This window comes from Rhinolophus sinicus, chromosome 4, assembly GCF_057876585.1.
Source record: "Rhinolophus sinicus isolate RSI-liver-muscle chromosome 4, RSI-T2T, whole genome shotgun sequence".
Lineage (NCBI taxonomy): Eukaryota > Metazoa > Chordata > Mammalia > Chiroptera > Rhinolophidae > Rhinolophus > Rhinolophus sinicus.
In genome coordinates this window covers 78,628,754-78,650,792 of record NC_142504.1, presented here as the reverse complement: position 1 = coordinate 78,650,792, position 22,039 = coordinate 78,628,754, and the positions used below count along the sequence as shown (strand labels likewise).

At 38.3% G+C, this 22,039-nt stretch overlaps 1 protein-coding gene across 7 annotated transcripts in view; it reads left to right on the top strand.

Annotated features, from left to right (window-relative positions):
* Positions 1-22,039, top strand: part of OSBPL1A (oxysterol binding protein like 1A) — a 210,833-nt gene that overhangs the window by 131,657 nt on the left and 57,137 nt on the right. For all 7 annotated transcript variants that reach the window (XM_019741214.3, XM_019741215.3, XM_088797939.1 and 4 more), the window contains one exon: positions 17,281-17,434. In XM_019741214.3, the coding sequence (XP_019596773.2) occupies positions 17,281-17,434 (154 nt within the window). The remainder of the gene's footprint in view (positions 1-17,280; positions 17,435-22,039) is intronic.

The window sequence follows — 22,039 nt, the reverse complement described above, 5'->3', positions numbered from 1 at the left end:
TCTCTTTCTGATAGTTTCTTATTGATGTATAAAAATGCAACTGATTTGTGAATATTAATTTTGTATCCTGCTATTTATTGAATTCATTTATCAGTTCTAATAGATTTTGGTGGAATCTTTGGGATGCTCTATATAGTATCATGTCATCTGCAAATAATGACAGTTTTACTTCTTCCCATCCAACTTGGATGCCTTTTATTTTTTTCTTCTCTGATTGCTGTAGCTAGGACTTCCAATACTATGTTGAATAAACGTGGTGAAAGTGGACATCTTGCCTTGTTCCTGATCTTAAGTAAAATGCTTTTAGCTTTTCCCCATTGAGTGTGTTGTTAGCTGTGAGTTTGTCATATATGGCCTTTATTATGTTGAGATATGTTCCTTCTATCCCCACTTTGCTGAAAGTTCTTGTCATAAATGGATGCTGGTTTTGTTAAACACTTTTTCTGCATCTATTGATATGATCATATGACTTTTATCTTTCATTTTGTTTATGTGGTGTGTCACATTAATTGATTTGCAGATATTGAACCAACCCTGCATCCCAGGAATAAATCCCACTTTATCGTGGTGTATGATATTTTTAATGTATTGCTGAATTCAGTTTTCTAATATTTTGTTGAGGATTTTTGCATCTATGTTCATCAAGGATATCAGTGTATAGTCTTTTTTTTTTTTTTTTTGTAATGTCTTTGTCTCGTTTTAGAATCAGTATAGCAGTGGCCTTGTAGAATGTGTTTGGAAGCCTTTCCTCCTTTTAAATTTTTTGGAAAAGTTTGAGAAGAACAGGTGTTAATTTTTGTTTGAATGTTTGGTATAATTCACCTGTGAAGCCATTAGTCCAGGACTTCTGTTTGTTGGGAGTTTTTTTTATTACTGATCGATTTCATTATTAATTTGTTGGTTCAGATCTTCTGTTTCTTCCTGATTCAGTTTTGGAGGATTGTATGCTTTGGGGAATTTATCCGTTTCTCCCAGATTATCCGATTTGTTGGCATAATTGCTCCTAGTATTTTCTTAATTTTTTTTGTATTTCTGTGGTGTCCTTGTCACGACTTCTCCTCTTTCATTTCTGATGTTATTTATTTGGGTCCTTTCTCTTTTTCTCTTCATGGGTCTGGTTAAAGGTTTATCAATTTTGTTTATCTTTTCAAAGAACTAGCTTTTGACTTCGTTAATCTTTTGTATTGTTATTTTAGACTCTACTTCATTTACTTCTGCTCTGATCTTTGTTATTTCCTTCCTTCTATTCACTTTGGGTTCATCTGCTGTTCTTTTTCTAGTTTCTTTAAATGTAAATTTAGATTGTTTATTTGAGATTTTTCTTGTTTCTTGAGGTAGGCATGTATTTCTATGATGCTCCCTTTTAGGACTGCTTTCTCTGTGTCCCCAATTTTTTGCGTCGTTGTTTTTCCTTTTTCATTTGTCTCAGGTATCTTTTGATTTCTTCTTGATCTCATTGTTAACCTATTCGTTGTTTAGTAGCATGTTATTTAGTATCTATGTATTTGTGTGCGTTAAGGTGATTTTTTGTTTGTTTGTTTCTGTAATTGATTTCTAGTTTCATACCATTGTTGTTGGAGAAGATGCTTGATATGATATCAATCTTCTTGAATGTATTGACACTTGTTTTGTGGCCTAACTTGTGGTTTATCTTAGAAAATGTTCCATTTACTTGTGAAAAGAATGTATATTCTGCTTTTGGGGGTAGAATGCTCTAAAAATATCAATTAAATCTATCTAGTATGTCATTTAAGTCTGCTATTTCCTTGTTCATCTTCTGTCTGGAAGATCTGTCCATTGGTATCAATGGGGTTTTAAAGTCCCCTACTATGATTGTATTACTTTGGTCTTTCTCTTTATGTCAGTTAGTATTTGCTTAATATATTTATGTGCTACTATGTTGGGTGCATAGGTATTTACTAGGGTTATATCTTTTTGTTGGATTGATCCCTTTTATGATTATGTAATATCCTTTTTTGTGTATTATTATAATCTTCATTTTAAAGTCTATTCTGTCTGATATAAATATTGCTATACCAGTTTTTTGTTTTTGTTTTTTTTTTTGGTTTCCATTTGCCTGAAATATTCCATCCCTTTATTTTCAGTCAATGTGCCTTTCAATCTGAAGTTGGTCTTTTGTAGATAGCATATGCATGGGTCCTGTTTTCTTATACATTCAGCTACCGTATGTCTTTTGATTGGAACATTTAATCCATTTACATTTAAAGTGATTATTGATAGGTACATAGTTATTGCCATTTTATTATTTGCATTTTTTATCTTCTTGTTTGTTTGTTTGTTTTCCCCCTTCTTCTTAAAGAAGTCCCTTTAATATTTCTTGTAATATTGACTTGGTAATAATGAATTCCTTTAACTTTTTCTTTTCTGGAAAGCTCTTTATTTCTCCTTCTATTTTAAATGATAGCCTTGCTGGATACAGTAGTCTTGGTTATAGATCCTTGCTTGTCATCACTTTCAATGTTTTGTACTAATCCCTTCTGGCCTGCAAAATTTCTGTTGAGAAATCAGCTGATACTCTTATGGGAGCTCCTTTGTAAGTAACTAGTTGTCTTTCTCTTGCTTCTTTTAAGATTCTCTCTTTGTCTTTAACCTTTGTCATTTTAATTTTGATGTGTCTTGGTGTATACCTGTTTGGGTTCATCTTGTTTTGGACTCTCTGTGCCTCCGGGACCTGTACGTCTTTTTCTTTTGCCAGGTTAGGAAAATTTTCAGTCATTATTCTTCAAATACATTTTCAGTCCCTTGTGCCCTCTCTTCTTCTGTTACTCCTATGATATGAATGTTGTTACATTTGATGTTGTCCCAAAAGTCCCTTAAACTATCTTCATTTTTTAACTCTTTTTTTCTTTTGCCATTCTGATTGGGTGCTTTCTGCTACCTTGTTTTCTAAATCACTGATTCGATCCTCTGCTTCATCTAATCTGTTGATTCCTTATAGAGTACTCATCAGTTCAGTTATTGTAGTCTTTATTTCTGCCTGGTTCTTTTTTATGGTTTCTATTTCCTTCTTTATGCTTCCTATCTCTTTGTTGAAGTTCTCACTAAGTTCCTTGAGCATCCGTACAATCAGTGGTTTGAACTCTATCTCTGGTAGGTTGTGTACCTCCATTTCATTTAGTTCTGTTTCTGGAGTTTTCTTCTGTTCTTTTATTTGGGACATGTTTCTTTGTTTCCTCATTTGGCTGCCTCTCTGTGTTCGTTTATATGTATTAGGTAGATCTAATGAGATCTATCAGTCTTCATGATGTCTCTCAGTAGTCTTATGTATAATAGTAGGTGTCCTATATGCCAAGTGGTGCCGTCTCCCTCATCACCTGTGCATGTGCTCCAGGAGTTTCCTTTGTGTGCGTTGTGTGTGCTCCTCCTGTTGTAGTTGAACCTTGATTGCTTTTGGCAGATCAGCGGCTGGGATTGATTCTCAGGCTAACTGGTTATGAGAACTGGCCACACCCACAGCGTCTGAGCTGTTGTGTCCAGTCTGACCCCGTAGAGAGCAATTCTCCCCAGCAAGCTCCAGTGCCTGTTGAGACGACTCTTTGGGTGTGCCACTGGTGGGGCTAATCAGGTAGTGCTCTGTTGTGGTCTGAAGCTGGCCTCCAGGTGTGTTGTTTCTGGGCCCTCTTGGTGGGGGTGGGCTCCTGTACAGGCCAATTCAGCCACTGCCTGTGACCTGTTTCTGACTACCTAGTAGCAACTACAAAGCTGTGCATGGTTGGTCACTGCCTGTACTGGACCTGGAGGTATGTGTGGGTGGCCACGCTGAGAGCTTAGCCTGGCTGTCATCAGTATTGGGCCTGGGGAGCTTGGTACAAAGCCCAGAGTACCTTGAGGCCTGATGCCACCTGCTGGCTGCCTGGTAGGCTCAGCCACTGAAAGAGCCTTCTGTGGTGTGTTGGGTCGGTCTGGTTGCCCTGGTGCTGAAAGTGTCTCTAGTGGTACTGCGTGAGTTGGGTGAGGTCCCAGGGAATCACCAAGGTAGGGCGGTTGATGTTCCCAAGTTTAGTGGAGATTCAGTTCTAGTGCCAGTGCTGAGCCTGTGGTCACTCTGCAAAATGCCCAGAGAACACCGAGGCCATGTGCCACTTCTCTTGGCCCATAGATTCTCTAGAGTTGTCCAAGAAAGACTACCAAATGACTTGGGGCTGGTTGCCTGCCACCGAAAGTGCCTCAGGTGGTCGTACAAGCCACTGTGGGTTGTTTGCTGCTAACAGAGCTTTCTGCAGTGTGCGGTGCCAGGCTGGTTGTCCAGGCGCCCAAAGTGCCTCTGGGGATGTTGAGTGGATTGGGCGGGGAGGGGTACCAAGGAGTCACTGGGGTGGAGTGAACAGATTTCACCAGGCCAGTGTTGTTTCAGATTTGGTCATGTGTGGGAGGACTCAAAATAGGAAAGATGGCGCCCAGCTGTAGGCTATACCAGAGGTGGGCACCACACAGGGATAATTGAAGCTGTTCCTCTGTCCCTCACCCTGAAGGCACACAACTCAGTCTTTCACTGTATATCTCTGGAACCTCTCGAGTTGCTGCCCCTGCGTCAGAGCCCAGGGTGAGTGCTTGCATGCAAGTGAGTCTGTGTGCAGGCCCTTTAAGAGGATGTCTGGGTTTCCAGCAGACTTTAGTCTCACTTAGACGGGCAGAATCCTTGCTGATTTTCACAACCAGATATTGTGGGTACTCCTTTCCCAGCACTGGACCCCTGGGCTGGGGATCCCAGGGCGGGGCTAGGACCCCTCACTCCTCGGGGGCCATTTCTGCCATTGAGATATCCCTCCTGATGCTACTACCCGTGGGTGTGGGACCAGTGCTCATGTCATTTTAAATCAAAACTTTCAAAATGGAAGGTGGTACTATAATGGCTTTGGCTTTGTCTGGAAAAAAGTAACACAGGCACAGTTATGACCTATGTCGAATAAAGGTTACTCAAATAAATATAACTGATAATAGTTTAGAACAGCAGTACCATCTATACTGACATCTTGCATAATAGAAGACAAAGGATTTGACCAAGGCTGGTCAGTGTAGTTGGGAAGAAGGCAGCAGTGCCTCTTGGCCTGTTACTAAGGCGTTCTCCATGCTGTAGTTTACGTTCCCAATCCCAGTGTTCATTCCCTACAGTTTATTTTTGAAATAGCTGTACATTTCTTATTTGGACCTTTTCTGTATGTCTCTTTTATAGTCTGGATCTGCCTAGTACTTGGTGACCTCATTCACCTCTGTATTCCCAGAACTTATTTCTCTCTTGTCCCCTCACCTTTTTTTTTTTTTTTTTGGTCAATTAGCTATACTACCTTGATCTTACCCTTTTTATTATTAATAATTTTTTGTGTATTTCTTTATCTCCCCAACAGCATTGCATGTCTCTTAAAGGCAGAGACCTTGTTGTATTAATTTTTATATTTCCTCTATTACCCATAAAAACAGGTTGATTGGTTGATGTAATGTATAACCAGTTAGGTGCTATAGAATATGAATGTTACAAAACACGTTCTGTATGTAATACATGGGACAGCATTCTAGAGGAAATCCTTAGTGGCAGGGACTCTCAATCTAGTTTTGTGTTTATGACATTAAATAATTAACCTAGCAGCTTACTCATACTGTATGCATGTTTTAGGTAAAAACTGGTGAATATATTTACCCATTAGGTTTTGAGTTGACCTCTGGGCCCATCTTCATTTTCTGAAATGTTTTTATTGAGTAAATTAATGTATCCATTAAATATTTATTGAAAAACCATGTGCATTTTTTCTGCACTCCCCCGCCCCCCAAGGGTACCTTTCTTGGCTTCCTCAAGCCAACAGCCTTGTCTGGTGTCCCCACATACCAGGCAGGGATAAAGAGCCATTCAAGTTTTGTTCCTGCCCTTATCCTGACGCTCTGTCAGATTCAGGTGTGTGTGTTATGTGGTGACAGAATGGACCCCCAGCCAGAGTGGTGGGTCAGGACTCTGAACCAGCTGTGCGTGCTTTCTTATATCGATGTAAGAACATCCACACTAGAGAATTTTTATAATAATTTATTCAATCCAAACAGAGGATAAACCTGGAAGAAGGGAAGATCTCAACAGACTGAGAAAAATGCTTCCAACCATGTGCATTTTGTACTGTCCTTAGCATTGAGAGGATTTCATCAACCAGGCATGTTTTTTGAGTGTCCACTGTGTGCCAGGTGCTTTGTTGGGCATGGCTGTACCAACATAAATAAGATCCACTCCCTGAATCAGGATTTTTAGAAAGTCTAACAGAGAAAAAGATGGTTATACTGGACGGTAAAGGGAATCTGGTCCTCCAGCCCTCTGCCCCTACTCACTCCCAAGATCAGACCCTAGAGTTTGCCTCAGTTTCTTACATCTCACAATCTTGACTGACCACTGACTCCTGTCTTTCTATTCACTCTCTCTAAAATCCCTATCCCAACATTTCTGTGACCGCACCATGACATCTGCTTCATCTTTTCACTGTCCCTTACTCTATTCATGTCCTTGCTTCCCTCCTTACCAGGCTTAAGTTGCACGGCGTATCATGTAATCACCTGCCTTTCTTTCCCTGCATTATACTCACCTGGCAAAACTCCAGTCCATCCCTCTCCCCCTTCCATACCAGTCCTCAGGTGACTTGGTGAGGCTGGAGACAAATAAATACTAGGCCACACTGGTGGGTCTTGCTTTAAACCCATGGCTGTTAACTTTTGTTGTGCTCTTTTCCTGCTAAACAGTCCTACTAAATTTTTCTAGTCAGTTCCTTTTACATGCTTAGAAATTTAACTCACCTAAAATTTCTAATACCTTCTCCTTCGTCCTGCTCCATAGAGGGCATTGTGCCCCTGAGAAACTCCCCATGTTTCAACTATCAAAGCCACCTTCACATGTGAATGTGTACCCACATATTCTGCCTTCTCTACGTTGACGACTATTGTGTCCCTAACTGAAGACAACATCTGTGTTTGTGCCTGAGATCCCAGGCCTTCTGACCCACATAGGACAGTAATGCAGCTCCTTTTCTCTCCCAGATAATCAGTTATCCCTTGTCGCCATCAGCTGTTTTGTCTTTTAAAATATGGTCTATCTTATAAATATACCTTTGATCCCACATCACTTTCTTATTCTTTCTTGAGCGCCCTCTGTTTATATGCTGGTTCTCACCATTCCACTGCAGTTGCTCTTGACTAGGTAGGTCACCATTGTAATATACTCTGTTACATAATTGAGTGGTTCTTTCTCAGGTCTCATCTTTCTTGATCTTTCACCAGCACTTAAAAGTTGTTGGTTATCGTAACCTCCTTCATAGAACACTTTCCTTACTTGGCTTCTAAAAGACCGCTCTCATTTGATTTTATCTCTTAGTTTCCTGTGCTGGTCCTTTCGTATCCTTCTACCTTTAGCTATTAGAGTATCTCAGGGTGCAGGCATTGAACCTCTTCTTGTTTCTTTCTACACATACTCCCTATATTCCTTGTGCTCAGAGTGAGGTCTGAGGATCAGCAACATAGGCATTGCCCAAGAGCTTGTTAGACATGCAGAACCCAAGGCCCCAACTCAGACCTGGCAAATAAGAATCTGCATTTTTAATAAATCCGTAGGTGATTCATAGGGACATTAAAGCTTGAGCAACATTGCCTTTAAATGTTATCTATATTCTGATGAATCCGTAAGTTTATGTCTTCAGCCTCAGTCTTCTCCCTGAATTTCAGATTCATGTCTATCTACTGGGCATAGTCACTTAAATGTCGAATGAGATCTAAATGTCTTAAAATGTCCAGATGAGAACTCTTGATTTCTGCTGCCCTTTCTGCAGTCTCCATGTTTTGGTAGATGGAAGATCTGTCTTTCTAGTTGCTTCGGCCAAGGCTGAAAACCTTTAAATTATCCATCACAGATGGTTTTATGTTTTTGGCCTCACATCCACATTCAGTCCATCAGAAAATTCTGTCAGATGTACTTTCAAAATACAGCAGAATCTGACCTCTTCTCATAATCCCACTCTTGTCACCCAGAGCCGCACTTAGATTAATATAGTAGCTTTCTAACTGGTCTCTCTGCTTGCACCCTTGTTTCCAACAGTATTTTAAACACAGGTGTTAGAGTGATCATTTTGAAACATGAATCAGTTCTCTGCACAAAACCCTCCAAAGGCTTTGCTGTTTGGCTGGAATAAGAGCCAGAATCCTAGGTGGTCTGGCCCTCTGCCACCTTTCTGACATCTGCCTCTGTTCTCCTCACTCACTTTCTTCTATCAGTCTGACCTCAATGCTGGTTCTTGAACTTTCCAAGCATGTTCTTCCTCAGGCCTTTACTTTTCATTATTTCCCCTGCCTGGAATTCTCATATCCCAGGTGTCCATACTTCTCACTCCCTCACTTGCTTCATTTTTCTGCTCGGAGAGATCTTCAGTGTCATTTTTCTATCCTTTTTTCTTGCCTTAAAAAGCACCTTTCACAGTAATATTCATTTGTTTGTTTATCTCCCACAATTAAAATGATGTAAGCTCCTCAGTGAAGGGAGGGATATATTCTCAGTCCTACAATAATGCTAGACAAAGAAAGATGCTCAATAAATACATGTTGGACAAGTTAATGAGTAAGTACTGAAATTCAGAGGAGAGGCAGCTGACTGCTTGAGAAGGTTGTAGGAAGCATCACAAAGAAATTACATTCATGGGGTGTTTAGAAGAATCAGTAAAGAGTTCTCTAGACAGATGAGATGGGGGAAGAATATTCTTTGTGGAAGAAGGCAACACATGCAAAGATAGAGAAAAATAGTTTCCAAAAACATCATAAAATGTGCTGTGACAGAAGCAGGGCTGAGTGTTTTGGACGCTGAGAGATAGTGATAAGATTAAGCCAAGACGGTAGTTTAAGACCAGGCCGTAATGAGTTGTAAGATTCTTGTTGTAAGATTCTGTTGAATAATTTGGATCTTAGCGTATAGGTGGTAGGAAGCTAACAGACACAATTAAACATACAGAGTGATATAGATTAGTATTTTAAAATTCACTTTTTTTAGTAAACATTGTGGAGTTTTTATAATATGCTTATAATTATACTGACAATTAAGAATTTAAAGAAAATAAGACATGGTCCCTACTCAGGAGTACACATCCTAGTAGAATGTAAGTGTTTTAGGAGTAAAGATTGATTTGAGGTCCTACTGTCCTAGATAAGAGATGACAACAGTTTGAATAAAAGCAATGTAAGTGAGAATGGGAAGTTTCAGTTCTGTCCCTTTATGTCTCTGGTAAACAAGTATCCTTCTGACATTTTCTCAAGGGTCAGAGGCTTCTTCAAGGATGCCTGGTTGACTTGCTTGAGTTGATCAAATCCCCGCTTACATAGGTTCTCCGTGCACCATTGCATTTCCCATAGTTGAAATTTTTAATTGTTTGTATGATTACTTGGTTCTTGTAGGCCTTGCCACCCAACTAGACAGTATATTCCATGAGGAACTCTGCATCCCTAGCAACTAGCATAGATTCTGGCACATACTGGTTCAAATATTTGAGTGAATGAATTTTTGAGATAAAATACTTTAAGACTAAATTGGCTGACCTTAAGGACCAGTTGGTTGTGGAGGAGGATGATAGCCTTACTTTCCATCTGTTTATTGAAAATTCCCACTTTGGCCCAAAGCATCTCAAACTCTATATAATGAAAACTAGACTTGTCATCCTATTCTGTCCCTTTCTACATTCGCTGTCTTGGTAAATGGCACCATCATTTACCCACTATGAAAACCACAAATGTGGAAGTCATCTTTTATGCCTTTTCTTTGCCCCTCCCCCATATCTAGGTATTTAGTCTTTGTCTTTTTTCCTGTTTTCTTCCCCCAATATTCACTGCCAGTGCTTTAGTTCAGCTCCCCCTCCCACAGACTATGACAGTCCCTTTCTAGTAGGTTTCCCTGGTTCCAGTCTTTGTACCAGCCATCCATCTTCCACGTTGCATGTTATCAGGTATGGGAGGCTTAAAAATAGCCCTCAAAAGATATGTTCAACTTCTAATTCCAGGAACCTATAACCTTCTTTTGGAAAAAAAGATCTTTGCAGATGTGATTAAGTTAAGGATTTTGAGATGAGAGGATCATCATGGACGACATGGGTGGGACCTAAATGCCGTCACAAGTATCCTTATAAGAGGAATGCTGGCCGCCACCAGAGCTGGAAGAGAGAAGGAACATATTCTCCCCGAAAGCCCCCAGAGGGACAGTGGTCCTGCCAACACTTTGATTTTGGTCCAGTGAAACGGATTTTGTACTTTTGGCCTCCAGAATTATGAAAGACTAAATTTTTGTTGTTTTAAGCCACCAAGTCTGTGGTAATTATTACAGTGGCCATGGGTTATCTATAAAGTCTAAAACTCTGAAGAGTTATCAGAGTTACTATAAAGTCTAAAACTGAGCTTACCACTCCCTGGAAAATCATCCAGTGACTCTCCATTACTACAGGTTAAGTCCAAACTCTGTAATCTGACTCACTTTAAGGCTTTCTCTTTGGCAGTCACATCCCTTCCAGCAGGCCAGCCTTCTGTCTAGCCATGCCAGATATTCTTGGACACACCTAGTTCTTTCAGGCCTTGGGACTGTTTACTCTTCTCCTCACACCCAGGGTTCTCTTTTCCTGCCTTAAACACTTTTTCATCATTGCAGTTCAAATGTCATCTTTGCTCGGAAACTTAACTTGGGTCCCCTAAGAGTGACTTCTGTCATTCCCACAAACACTTTGTGTAAACATATCTTTATTTGTGTGTCTTTCATTAGATTGGACTTTGAATACTTGGAGGGCACCAACCATATGTCATTAATCTTTCTAAACAGTTTCAGCAACTAACCCTTTACCTGGTGTGTGGTAGGTACTTGGTAAATGTTAATTTATTAAATTGAATCACAATACTTGTTTTATAACTATGGATTATTTTATAACTGGTCTTCAGTTCTAGAATGTTTTTCTCTGTAGAGTGCCTGCATCGGTGACCTTCTTGAAAATAATTTTAAGGATGTCAGCAAGACAAATTAGAAAGCTCTCTGGATTTAGTAGTCTAAAATAGATACATATAAGATTTCCAGTAGCCCACACACTACGGTTTGCATAATTCTTCATCCTCAATTACATGTGCAGATTTTGCAAGTTGTGGAAAGCAGTATATTTAGTTGCTTGGGGAAAAGTCAATACTTTAAGAAACTCTGTCATAAGCAACACTGTACCATTTGGCTGATTTTGACCTTGGACATCATTCAGAGAGAATATGTCTATATCCCTGAATGAGAGGATATGTCTAAAATGTCTTCTGACGCTTGGTGCTTGCTGCCAAGATTCCCTTTCAAGTTTTTCTCACTTTCTCAGTAGATTATTGTAGCAGTCTCTTGGCAGCCCCTTCTGGACTCATCTTGATTTTCACTTTATTCTAAATGTGGTATTTATTTTCTTCATGTTCTGCATATTTACTGTGTTGTTTTTGAGTTTACAAATTGTACCTTAAAGCTAAATAAAAACTTATCACTGATATTTTAAGCTTGGGTTACCTTGGGTTACTCTGGACATTTTTAGAACTTGCCTAGTTCGTGGGAAACCGTAATCAGTAAAGGTATTAAATCGAGTGTGTGTGCCTGACCATTTCCTGTTACCTTAAGTAACAGGGGGAGGGGTTATTTGGACATGATCCACGGTTCTTCCACATGTTGATCCTTTGTACTATTTGTTCCCAAGCTGATTTTCAAAGGTCATGTTAAAAAAAAAAAGTTTATCAGGATAACTTATAAGAATTGTTGGCATGTTTATATTGTTAACTTCATGACCTCTTCTTTCAGCCTTTTAATAGGAGGAAAAAAACTCAAAAATGTAGGAAGGAGGTAATGATCTTCTTAATTCCAAAATTTTTGTTTTTTTTAAACCACTTTATTGAGGTATGACTGACACACAGAAAGTTGTACATAGTTAATGTATACAACTTGATGAGTAAATTTTTAGTCATGTAAACCCAATTACAACCCTTGCTTTCATGCTATTTGGATGAGATTGGGGATTGTGTTAAATCTGAAATGTGTTCAAAATAATTCTAAGTCCTAATGTAGAGAGAGGTTCAAAGATCTGGGCCATTGAAGATTTGTGATATTAAAACAAACTTTCTATTAATATGACTTTTAATTGAGAAATAAATCAGGCACAGATTCTGTTTATCTTATGTGCTTGTCTGTAGTCTAGAGCATTTATCTTGTAAAATATAGTCTGTTTTTCACTGTTACTCTGACACTTTCTCTGTAAAATATAATTATCAATTAAGCCACCCAAACCCCTTTGCAACTAGATGGGAATAAGCAAACTTACAAATAAGTACATGCTAAGAATTCCTTTTCCAGTCATTACACAGGGCTATAAAAATTATCCTAATTGCCATCAAAAGTTCAGTAAATAATGTAAGTCTATTTTACAAATCCTTTACTTTGTTTCTCAGAGGTGAATGAAGTATTCTGAAAATTTGGGGTGGATTTACTTATTATAGAAACCTGTATATTTGTAAGGGGGAAATGCAGAGGGAAATAAAAGGAAAAATTAAAGCTAACTTCGTGTGAAATCTAGCTATGTATATTGTTAAAATAAATCTCTTCTACACCATTTAAAAATACATCTGTATAAAAATGAACTAGTTTGGCTTCTAGGTGGTTTTCTTTCATCATTGTCATTGAGGTGAGAGATGACAGGCCCAGAATGTAGCTCATGCATACGGCATGATAGAGCTTTGGCTTTGGCCTGACCACCTTTTGTCTGCTTGTATGTTTGGGTTTTGTTTTGTTTTTGTTTTTATTGTGGTAAAATATACATAATGTATTTACCTTACCACTTTAAGGATTTTGTAGTATACAGTTCAGTGACATGAAGGGCAGTCACCTTGTTATGTACCCATCACCACTATCCCTCTCCAGCACTTTTTCATCATCCCCAAATGAAACTTTGTACCCATTAAACTCTAAGTCCACATCTCCCCCCTTGTTTTTAAAGCATGAGTCTAGTGGCCTCATGCTACGATAAGAGAGCACTGTGCACAAATAGGCATTAATACACTCTTTCCAATACTTTGTGCTTTCCACTAAGGAATTAATATATCGCCCAGTAACAGTGAATGGTAGATATGTATTTGATATGTATGTACATGTGTGGGTCTATTTGATATGTATATGTGTGGGCGAAATTGAAAAACGTGAAGTTTTAGGATTGAATTATCACCTCAGAGGCACTGACATCCATCACTGATTTTTCAGTACAGAGAGACTTGAAAAGTACTTTTGTGGGCAGGCTGTACCTTAATCAGTAAGCCTCCTCTGTTGCTGGGGCCTTTTGGAACTTAGGTAAATATGTTTGAATTTAAATATATTTGGAACTATAGACCTCCAAATGAAATGATGTTATCCTGGAGACAGATTGATGTGGCTAATGCTATGAAGCGATAGAATTTAAGAATGGCTCCCTCTTGCCAATAAAGTAACTCAGAACTACTTCATGCTGTATATACTGGTAGACATCTTGCTGTTCGTAGTATTAGAAATGACCGAGCTTTTGTTCTTAAACAGCTGGTGAGTTTTTATCTCACAGGCACTATAAATCATGTAACTGATCATTTTTCCTTTGCCTCTGAAGCTAGAATGCTCAGAGATAAGTTTGTGATTTACGTCTGGCAAGTATCCCAAACATCATGGCACGTATGGGATACTACATGATTCCTAGCTTCATTTTGTATTTTCCTCATCCCACTGCTTGCCTTTGGCTTTTATTTATCACATCTAGTCAGACTCATGACTGACTCATAGCTTCACTTCCACCCAACTGGCCATACCACCGCTTCTTTCTTACGTCTTCCACTCCCGTCTTACTGAATGCTTCGTTCCTGTTGGGTCATGCTGTGACCTTTGCTTGGAACAGTTTGTCTGTTGTAACTCTCTTCCCCATCCCCACTCTTACTCCTTGTCAACTTAGCTCATTCATAAGCCACAATCCTATCCAGACACCCTGTCCTTCACTCTGTAAAATCAGCGGATCCTCCTCTGTGGCCACTGTCCCCATTTAGACTTCTGTTACTGCACCTACAAAAATTTACTGAGCTCACGTTTTCACAGAATAATTTACCTCTGCTGGACCATGGTCAGGAACCGTGTTACTGTACTTTGAATCCCACCATGCCTTGCACTTGAAGGAGGGGAGGATGGAATTCAGCAGTGTCAGAGGTGGTGGATGAGTCATGATAAGAACTGAACAATGACCATTGGACTTTGCAGTGTGGAGGTAATTGGTGACCTTTGTCAGAGCCTTCTGGGGGAAAGGATAGGGATAGCCTGATTGTGTTAACGAAGCAATGATGTTGGGAACAATGTAGAAAGGAGTGAGGATTAGGGGAGGAGGAGAAGCAGAGGAATAGGGAGAAAGAGACTAGAAGAGAGAAGGACTAAGAGAGAGGGAGTCAGGTACTGTCACCCCAGGAGCACAGGGTTCTATACTGCCGTCTCATAGTGTATCCCTAGGGTCCCAGGGTATGGATACAGCTAGCAGGTCTTCGGTTTGTAGTCACTGAGTTGAAATCTTGTTTAGAGCAAAGTTTGTCTTTGCTTCATTGAAACTCTTACTGTGTTACCGCTTGTCTGGTGTTTATTGTATATCTGCTTTTTGTTAAGAATGTTCTTTGTAGATGGATCAGTCCCTGTCTTATGAATTGTATCTCTTAAATAGCAGACACTGTATCTTCAGCATAAATGCTTGAGGTTTAATAAAGGCTTGAGGCTTTTTGCTTCAGTGCTTTTTGGTTTGTAAGATGTGGGGGAGGAAGCAATTTTTCTCTGTCTTTCTAGGTTCTTTCAGCTGGTCTAATAATTAAATCAACATGAAACAGATTAACAAAATTTAATTACATACATGTGAATGGGAACCCCACATGTATGAGTCAGAGATCCCACGTACATGACAGGTTCTGAGACAGAAAGGGAAAAATGTACATATGGCATCCTGAGCCAAGGAATGCGGTATGGTGCCTGGGGCTTCAGAAGGGAGGAAGGTCGTAAGAAGGGCAAATGTTCATAATGAGATGTTTGGCCTGCCCTATATATAGGCCATAAATAGTTATCTCTGGTAGTAACATTATGGGCAAGGCCCCCTGCTTAGATTCTTCTAGGTAGTAGTTAAGGGAGGGACAGAAGTTTCTCCTGAGCCCACAGGGTCTCGATTGCTTTTAGCTCAAAATAATTCATGTCAAGCTAGTACATCGTAGGCAGGGCTGTTCTGAACTCCTTGAATCACATCTAAATTGTGAAGTAATAATGCATCTTAAATAATACTGACCAAAACAGACAAGATTATCTTGTTTGACTCTTTAAATTCTTTTTTTTATATGAAACAAATTTGAAAATGTAGAAGTGAAAAAAAATCACCCCAAGGCCATTGTCATCATCTTTTAGTAAGATTTTGCTCATGCTGCCCTCTCAGAACAATGCTGCTCTCCCACCTGAGCACCATTTTCATTTGTAAAAGATTTATCTGTAGTTCCCACCTCTCCGACGTAGCCTTTCCTGATACGCATTTGCCTCCCCCAGAAAGTGGTCTGATCCCTTCTATGCCTCACTGTGCTCTAGGCAAACTTCTGTCATGTTACTGCTCTCGTTTGTACAGGTACGTATCTGTTCATCTGAGCTAGACTGGTCTTTCTTTAGGACAGAGTAAAATTATTATTTTGCTTATATTTTAGAGTTGTAAAATGATATCCTGATTTTTTGTCTTTGCATTATGTTAAAAGAATTTTATATTTTATTAAATTATTTTACAAGTATAATTTTAACTGCTTATTTCATATAGTGGGTGTCCCCTTGTTACTGGCTACACAGGTCATCTTTAATTTTTTTTTCAGTAAAATATCGTGACTACCTGCCAGAATTGACAATGAAAAATAAATATCTCTTTATTATTAAAATATGTTTCTTTGTTATAAGGCACATGACAGAACAAAGCTGTATTTTTAATTCCAGTAGTATTATATTTACAGGAAATAAAAATAACTTTACCAGCATTGCAATTCTTTCTGTAAGTAACTTACACCATTCAGAGGGTCCAGAGTTCAGGGCTGAAGGTGTGTTGTCCAGCCTGCGGTAGTGCTTGGTCATCAGTTGTTACTAATCAACCAAATGTGATAAAAATAAGGTTCTGTGGTTTTGACTGAATTATTGAATCAGTAGCGGGGAAAGAAAGTACTGAAAAAAATTTTTTTCTAAACATTTTAGCTATAAGGCATATTAAGCAGATGGTCCAAAATTTCTTTAAGGGAAGTTTGCTTGAGTAAGAGTGCTTCTCCAGCGCTGAGGACAGTTGAGTGTATAGTCATCTGCTTAAGGAGAAGTTAGAAGCTACCTTGAATTTACATTGTAATAAAAACTTAAAAATTCCTAGAGATTGTGACTCCTGCTTTGAGTTGAAGTATCTAGAGCATTGAACAAGGAATTAGAAAACTTGGTTCGCTTCCTGTTTTGCCTAATTCACAAACCATGAGACCACTAGCATTCTTGTTAACGCCATGGTCCTCCCTCACCTTCACCGAAGCACCTTAGAGAGGCTCAAAGGAGGTGAAGACTGTGAATGTGCCCCCAAAACAATAATGTACTATACGTTATATAAATAAGGTATCTTATTCCCTCACAGGCAGATGGCTCCATTCTGAATACTCAGCCAATTGGGAACATGGCGTTTTCATCCCCAAAATGCCTGCCTGATAATTAGATTTTATACAGACACTTCTGGCTTTAGCTCTTGAGGATTTAAGTAATATCATACCAGAAGAAGTATCTTTAAAAGTATTTTTAAATTACCTTTGCTTCTGTGTCTGTGGTATTGGATATAATTTATGCTTCTCACAAGTATAGACACTCTAGCTTTTTCCTTATAATGAATTTTAAAAACTGAATGTTTTTTGGTAAGTTATGCTTAAGCAGTTTTGAGAGGGAAGATAAAAATAGAAATGTTGGGAAACACTGAATATTCCTTAAAGAATTAGGTACTCTTTGGTAATCTCTCTTAATATAAAAAAGCTGTTTGTCAGTCAGTGTAAACTTATATCTGTTTCATAAATTCTCTTTGGCCTTATTGGGTGCAGGTTCACTGAAATCCCCAAGGAGGTAGTTAACGGATGGATTATTGAAGGACAAAGTACACTCCTTAAGTTTCAAAGCCTGATGCATTAAAGGGAGCTATCCATTGTTACCGAAGCCAAGTTCAATTCACTGACTATGAACCTGCTCTGCTACAGATTCCGAGTCTGAACGGTCCCTGAGTAGATTGGAAGCAGTGACAGCGCACTCCTTTGAAGAGGAAGGCAAGCATTTGAGCAGTAAACACAGAATGTCCGAAGGAAAAGATTGTGGTGGGGGAGATGCTCTCTCCAATGGCATCAAAAAACACAGGTAGGAGAGCCTTTAACATTATCATTGCTGACATTTTGTTATCAAGTACATTTGGGTTCTTCAGAGTATGCCTTCTCTTCCCCCCCCCCCCCCCATTGGATATTTCTATTGCTATATCGCCTCACAGAAAGGATTTCTCTTTGTCCATTTACGAGAACGTCATCATCTGTAATTGTAGAAACAAAGCACACAACTTGGTTTTAGCTAGATGGTTTTCAGGGAACATAAATCTTTTAGTTGGTGATTTAGAAAGGCTATTCAGAAGTCCCTATTGAAATTGATGCTGGGTTCCTTTTTTCATCATACATCTTTTATGACTTTGCCTCCCAGTGCTATTTTAGTTTCTAGTCATTTGATCTTGTTGGTTTTATTAAGAATGGATGGTAATATTGCCTGTCTGTTGATTCAATTTAGTTACATTTTAACAAAGACTTTTATTAAGACCCAGGGCTTGTTGGACATATCCATTTTATACTGTCTAATAATATTAGTATCTTTTTATTCCCTTGATGATTGTCCCAAATTAATGAGACGTAACAGACACTAGAGTTCTCCAGTTTCAGCACAGGTTTACAGACACAGTGGCATATGTGCATGCTGGCATTCATAGAGTAAAATATTTTATCTAATTATCAATAAAGGATATATCCTGTTGTCATTGTAAAAAGCACTTGGTGGGTAAGAAGTTATTCATGGTTAATTTCTATAAGATAGTTTTTATTTAATCTTTGTGTAACATGCACCCCATTTCTACACCATGATTCTGGCCACAATGGTCTCAATTATTTTTCTACTGGAAAAAGTGTACATATCACTTTTGATTTATGTGTTTTTGCCCCTTGTTTAACAAAATGTCTCAGTTTGTACTTACTTTGACAAGATCAGTGAGTTTTAGGTAATAGACTAGATAAAACCAGAGTTTTCTTTCTTTGATGAGAGGGTATCCTCCAAACATGCTGACTGATGGTTGTCTTTTGGTGGAGTTTACCATTGCAAATTATGTGGCCAGCAGTGAGTGTCTTTCCTGATTTCCTCTGCAGTTCCTGTCAGCAACTTTGGAGGGCCAAGATTCAGTTCTGAGCTGGTCATGACCTAACAGGAAACCTGGCAGGTCTACAAATCTCGAGCGAAAAATGACCTTTATTTAATACATATATCATGACAGTTTAGTGAGGACGCAAGTGAAATATTTGGAATGTTCAAGGAAGCATACAGATGTTGATGCAACTGTTAAAATACCAGAAACAGCACTGTGCTTCGATGCTATCATATCCTATGGCTGAAAGGGGATTTCTCTGCTTTTCAGGGCCTGATAGCACTTTTGTGTGTGTGCTGTAATCACAACAGTAGTTCTTTTGCTTTTGACAGAAATTTATTACACTATATTCATATATGCTGTGTTCTGTCTTAAACCCAGAATTTACAGATGATGCAGATTTAAGATGAATTTAAGATGAAATTGTTCAAAAAATGAAATCAGAACAAGTCAAAAAAAACCCCACAAAGAAGTGCAACTAGATAGTGACCTAACCAGGAAAGGTAAAGTGATAAACAGGAGGCAACTTATTAAATCTATAAATGTAATAAAACATTCTTCAGTTATTCAAAGGAAAAGAGGACAATTTAGGAAATTGTCAGCACTCAAATATGTGGGAAATCATAACTTTTTATTTTGAAAAGTAGCGATTATAGGGTTTTTTTTAAAAGCCTGACCTTTTTTCATACAATTCTTCTTTAATCAAATAAGAACATACATAAGCATAAATTATGCCACATGTAACTTAAAAGTTTCATTTTAGAACAGGAAAATAGGTGGAATATTCAATGTTATCAAATCTCTCTTGCCTGTGTTTTACATTGCATTATAAGTAATCTGTTTATAATAGGCAATTATTGATATTAAGACTAATTTGAATTAATAGTAATTTTGGTGATGTTTTAGAAAAGCAGATGTATGTTGCTATTGGGGTATCGACCTGACATGACCATGAAATTGATTTGAAGTTTTCTATTATATCTTTAAGTGAAATTTGTATTTAACCTTGTCATACATTTCTGTTTTCTTTAATATTGAAAAATAATTTATTCACCACTTGCTTAATTTTCCCATGAAAACCTTACATTTCCTGCCTACCTCATATCACCACTTACCCCAGGATATGCACACTTAAATTTAGGAAGGGAAACGGGAAGAATGTGGATTATAAAAAAAGAGAGGAATGCTTATTTTTAAGTGGGAAAAGAGAAGACTTACAAATTATAGGTCACATGGAATGGATTAAATTGTGGCTTAATTTGCTGATAAAATAGAACAAGTGTTTTCAACCATTTTTGTTTTTTAGCCATGGCACCATTTGGTCCACATAAATTCAGTGTGGAAACTACTAATATCTCAGCCACCTTCAGAGATTGATGAGATTCCCTACAGAGGGGTCTTCTCTTTCCTCCCCATTCTCCTGCTTCAGTGGGAATCACCATATCTACTTCATGTCCTTAGCCATCAAAAAATACTTAAGCTTTCCTTTCTATAGTAAATGTCATAGAAACAACAGGTCCCCCCCAAATATAACATAATAAACCATTCCAGGCTATGTTTCTGCTCCTATTTAATGTGTTAGCCTACACAGAGCACCTAGGAGAGGGCCTGCCACATAGGAAGTACTCAGTGTAAAGGGCTTGTTTTTAACGCTGTTTACTCCCTTTCTCCTCAAAGACGGTGATTTGCTTTGCTTTGAAGAACCTCTGCCCTCTTGTTTTCCTTTTCTATCTAATTATCATAGGATGACATCATGGGGTGCAGTCTGAAAATCTCTCACCCAGAGAAACATTAGCTATAGGGCACACTATGAGTATGTCATATTAATTTAATGTAAGATAAGGCATGCCACACTAATTGAATTTATTTCTATGATAATAGAAGTATAGATTTTATGGATTTTGAATCCATTCCATGTGATAATTACCAACAAAATAATTCTTCTGTTAGCTAACTAGGTAACTTCGGTCATCTCTTAAATAAGAGTTCGGGTTAAATGATCCGTGAGTTCTCATCTCACTCTGAAAATCCTGTGATTGCAAACTGAAATCTTGAAAAATGGTTGTTCTACCACAGTGAAGTTTTAAAATACTTGTACGATGTCTCCTAGTATCAGTAGGCCTAGGGAAAAAGTAGTTTCTGGTTTTTATTCACTGAATTACTGATGTGCTGCTGTGTACTCTGCCGGCCAGTGCTCTTTACTACAGTGCTGTACGTCATTGGGCTTTTAGGTTAGTTCTAGAGAAATCTCAACAGGAAGAATTAGGGTTTTATTTAAGACCTAGAACCAGAAGTCCTGCAGCACTCGAGAATATACAAAGCTCCATTTTGATGGTACGTTTTGCCTCAGAAAATACATTGAGTTGCTTTGTGGAAAATTAGCCTACACCGTTCTGTGGTCCGGTTTATATTTACAGGGCTTCTTGTCATCTCGGCTGTGTTCCACAGGATCAGTTCTCTATTCTTGGACCTAATTTACTAAATTTATTCTGAGCTTAACCTTTTAACTTGTTAGCAGTTTGACCCAAGTTGTGAAGATACTGATATTTATATCATCGTGTAACAGGATATGGTGTGAAAGATATTAATATAGAACAGATTAGTCAGAATTTGAAATGTTGGGTCCGTATTATGATTCTATAAATGGCACTCAAATGTTATTCACTGTATTAATAGCACTAACAGATTAAAGGAGGAAAACCATACGATCATCCTAATAGATAAAAAACATTCAGTAAAATCAAGCAGTCATTTATGATTGACCTAGAAAAGTATAGTTATTAAGAACTACCTGGGTTTGAAACCTATATCTACCACTTTTCAGATCTTAAACTTAAGTTTTAATTTATTTGAAACTCAACTTCTTCATCTGTAAAGTGGGTGTAATACGAGGACCTACCTTGTTGGCTTGTTACGGTAATCAAATCAGATAATCTATGCAAAGTACTCACAGTGATTTTAGCTAATTAAATGTTGGGTGCTGTTATAAGTAGAAAACCTGTAAACCCTAAGCAAAAGTGAGTAAATAGAATTGTCTTCCTTTCTTTTGACCTATAAGAAAAGGTCTTCGGATGGGTTTTAGAAGTTTATATTGTCCTCTGAAAAGTGAAAGTGTGGATCTTCAAATAACATTGTTTTCTTTTGGTAAATGTGAAATAAGGAAAATTATACCCACATTTAATGGCTCCTGCGGTTGATTTGCATTGTGGTTAAATTGCAACATGGTTTTTCTTTCTGTTGAGAATACAATGGTGTGGCTGGCTTCCACAAAGCCGGTTGTAAACTTACATTGTCAGAAGTGTAAACAAGAGGTGACTAGAGGCTTGAAGCTCTTACTCATTCCTTGGTCCCTTGATAGCACTTTCCCAGTGCAGAGGTTTCATTACTTGATCCCTAGGCTTTTTGAATCTCTTAGGTAGATATACAATTTCTGTTTCAAGTTTGCTTTCGATATACCTGTAATCCTCAGAATGTCAAGTGAAAGAGTCAATATTTAATAAACTGTGTATTCTTGCTTTATTTGAAGAGGTACCCTCCTCCTCCATATGGATGGACACAGGGTTTTGAGT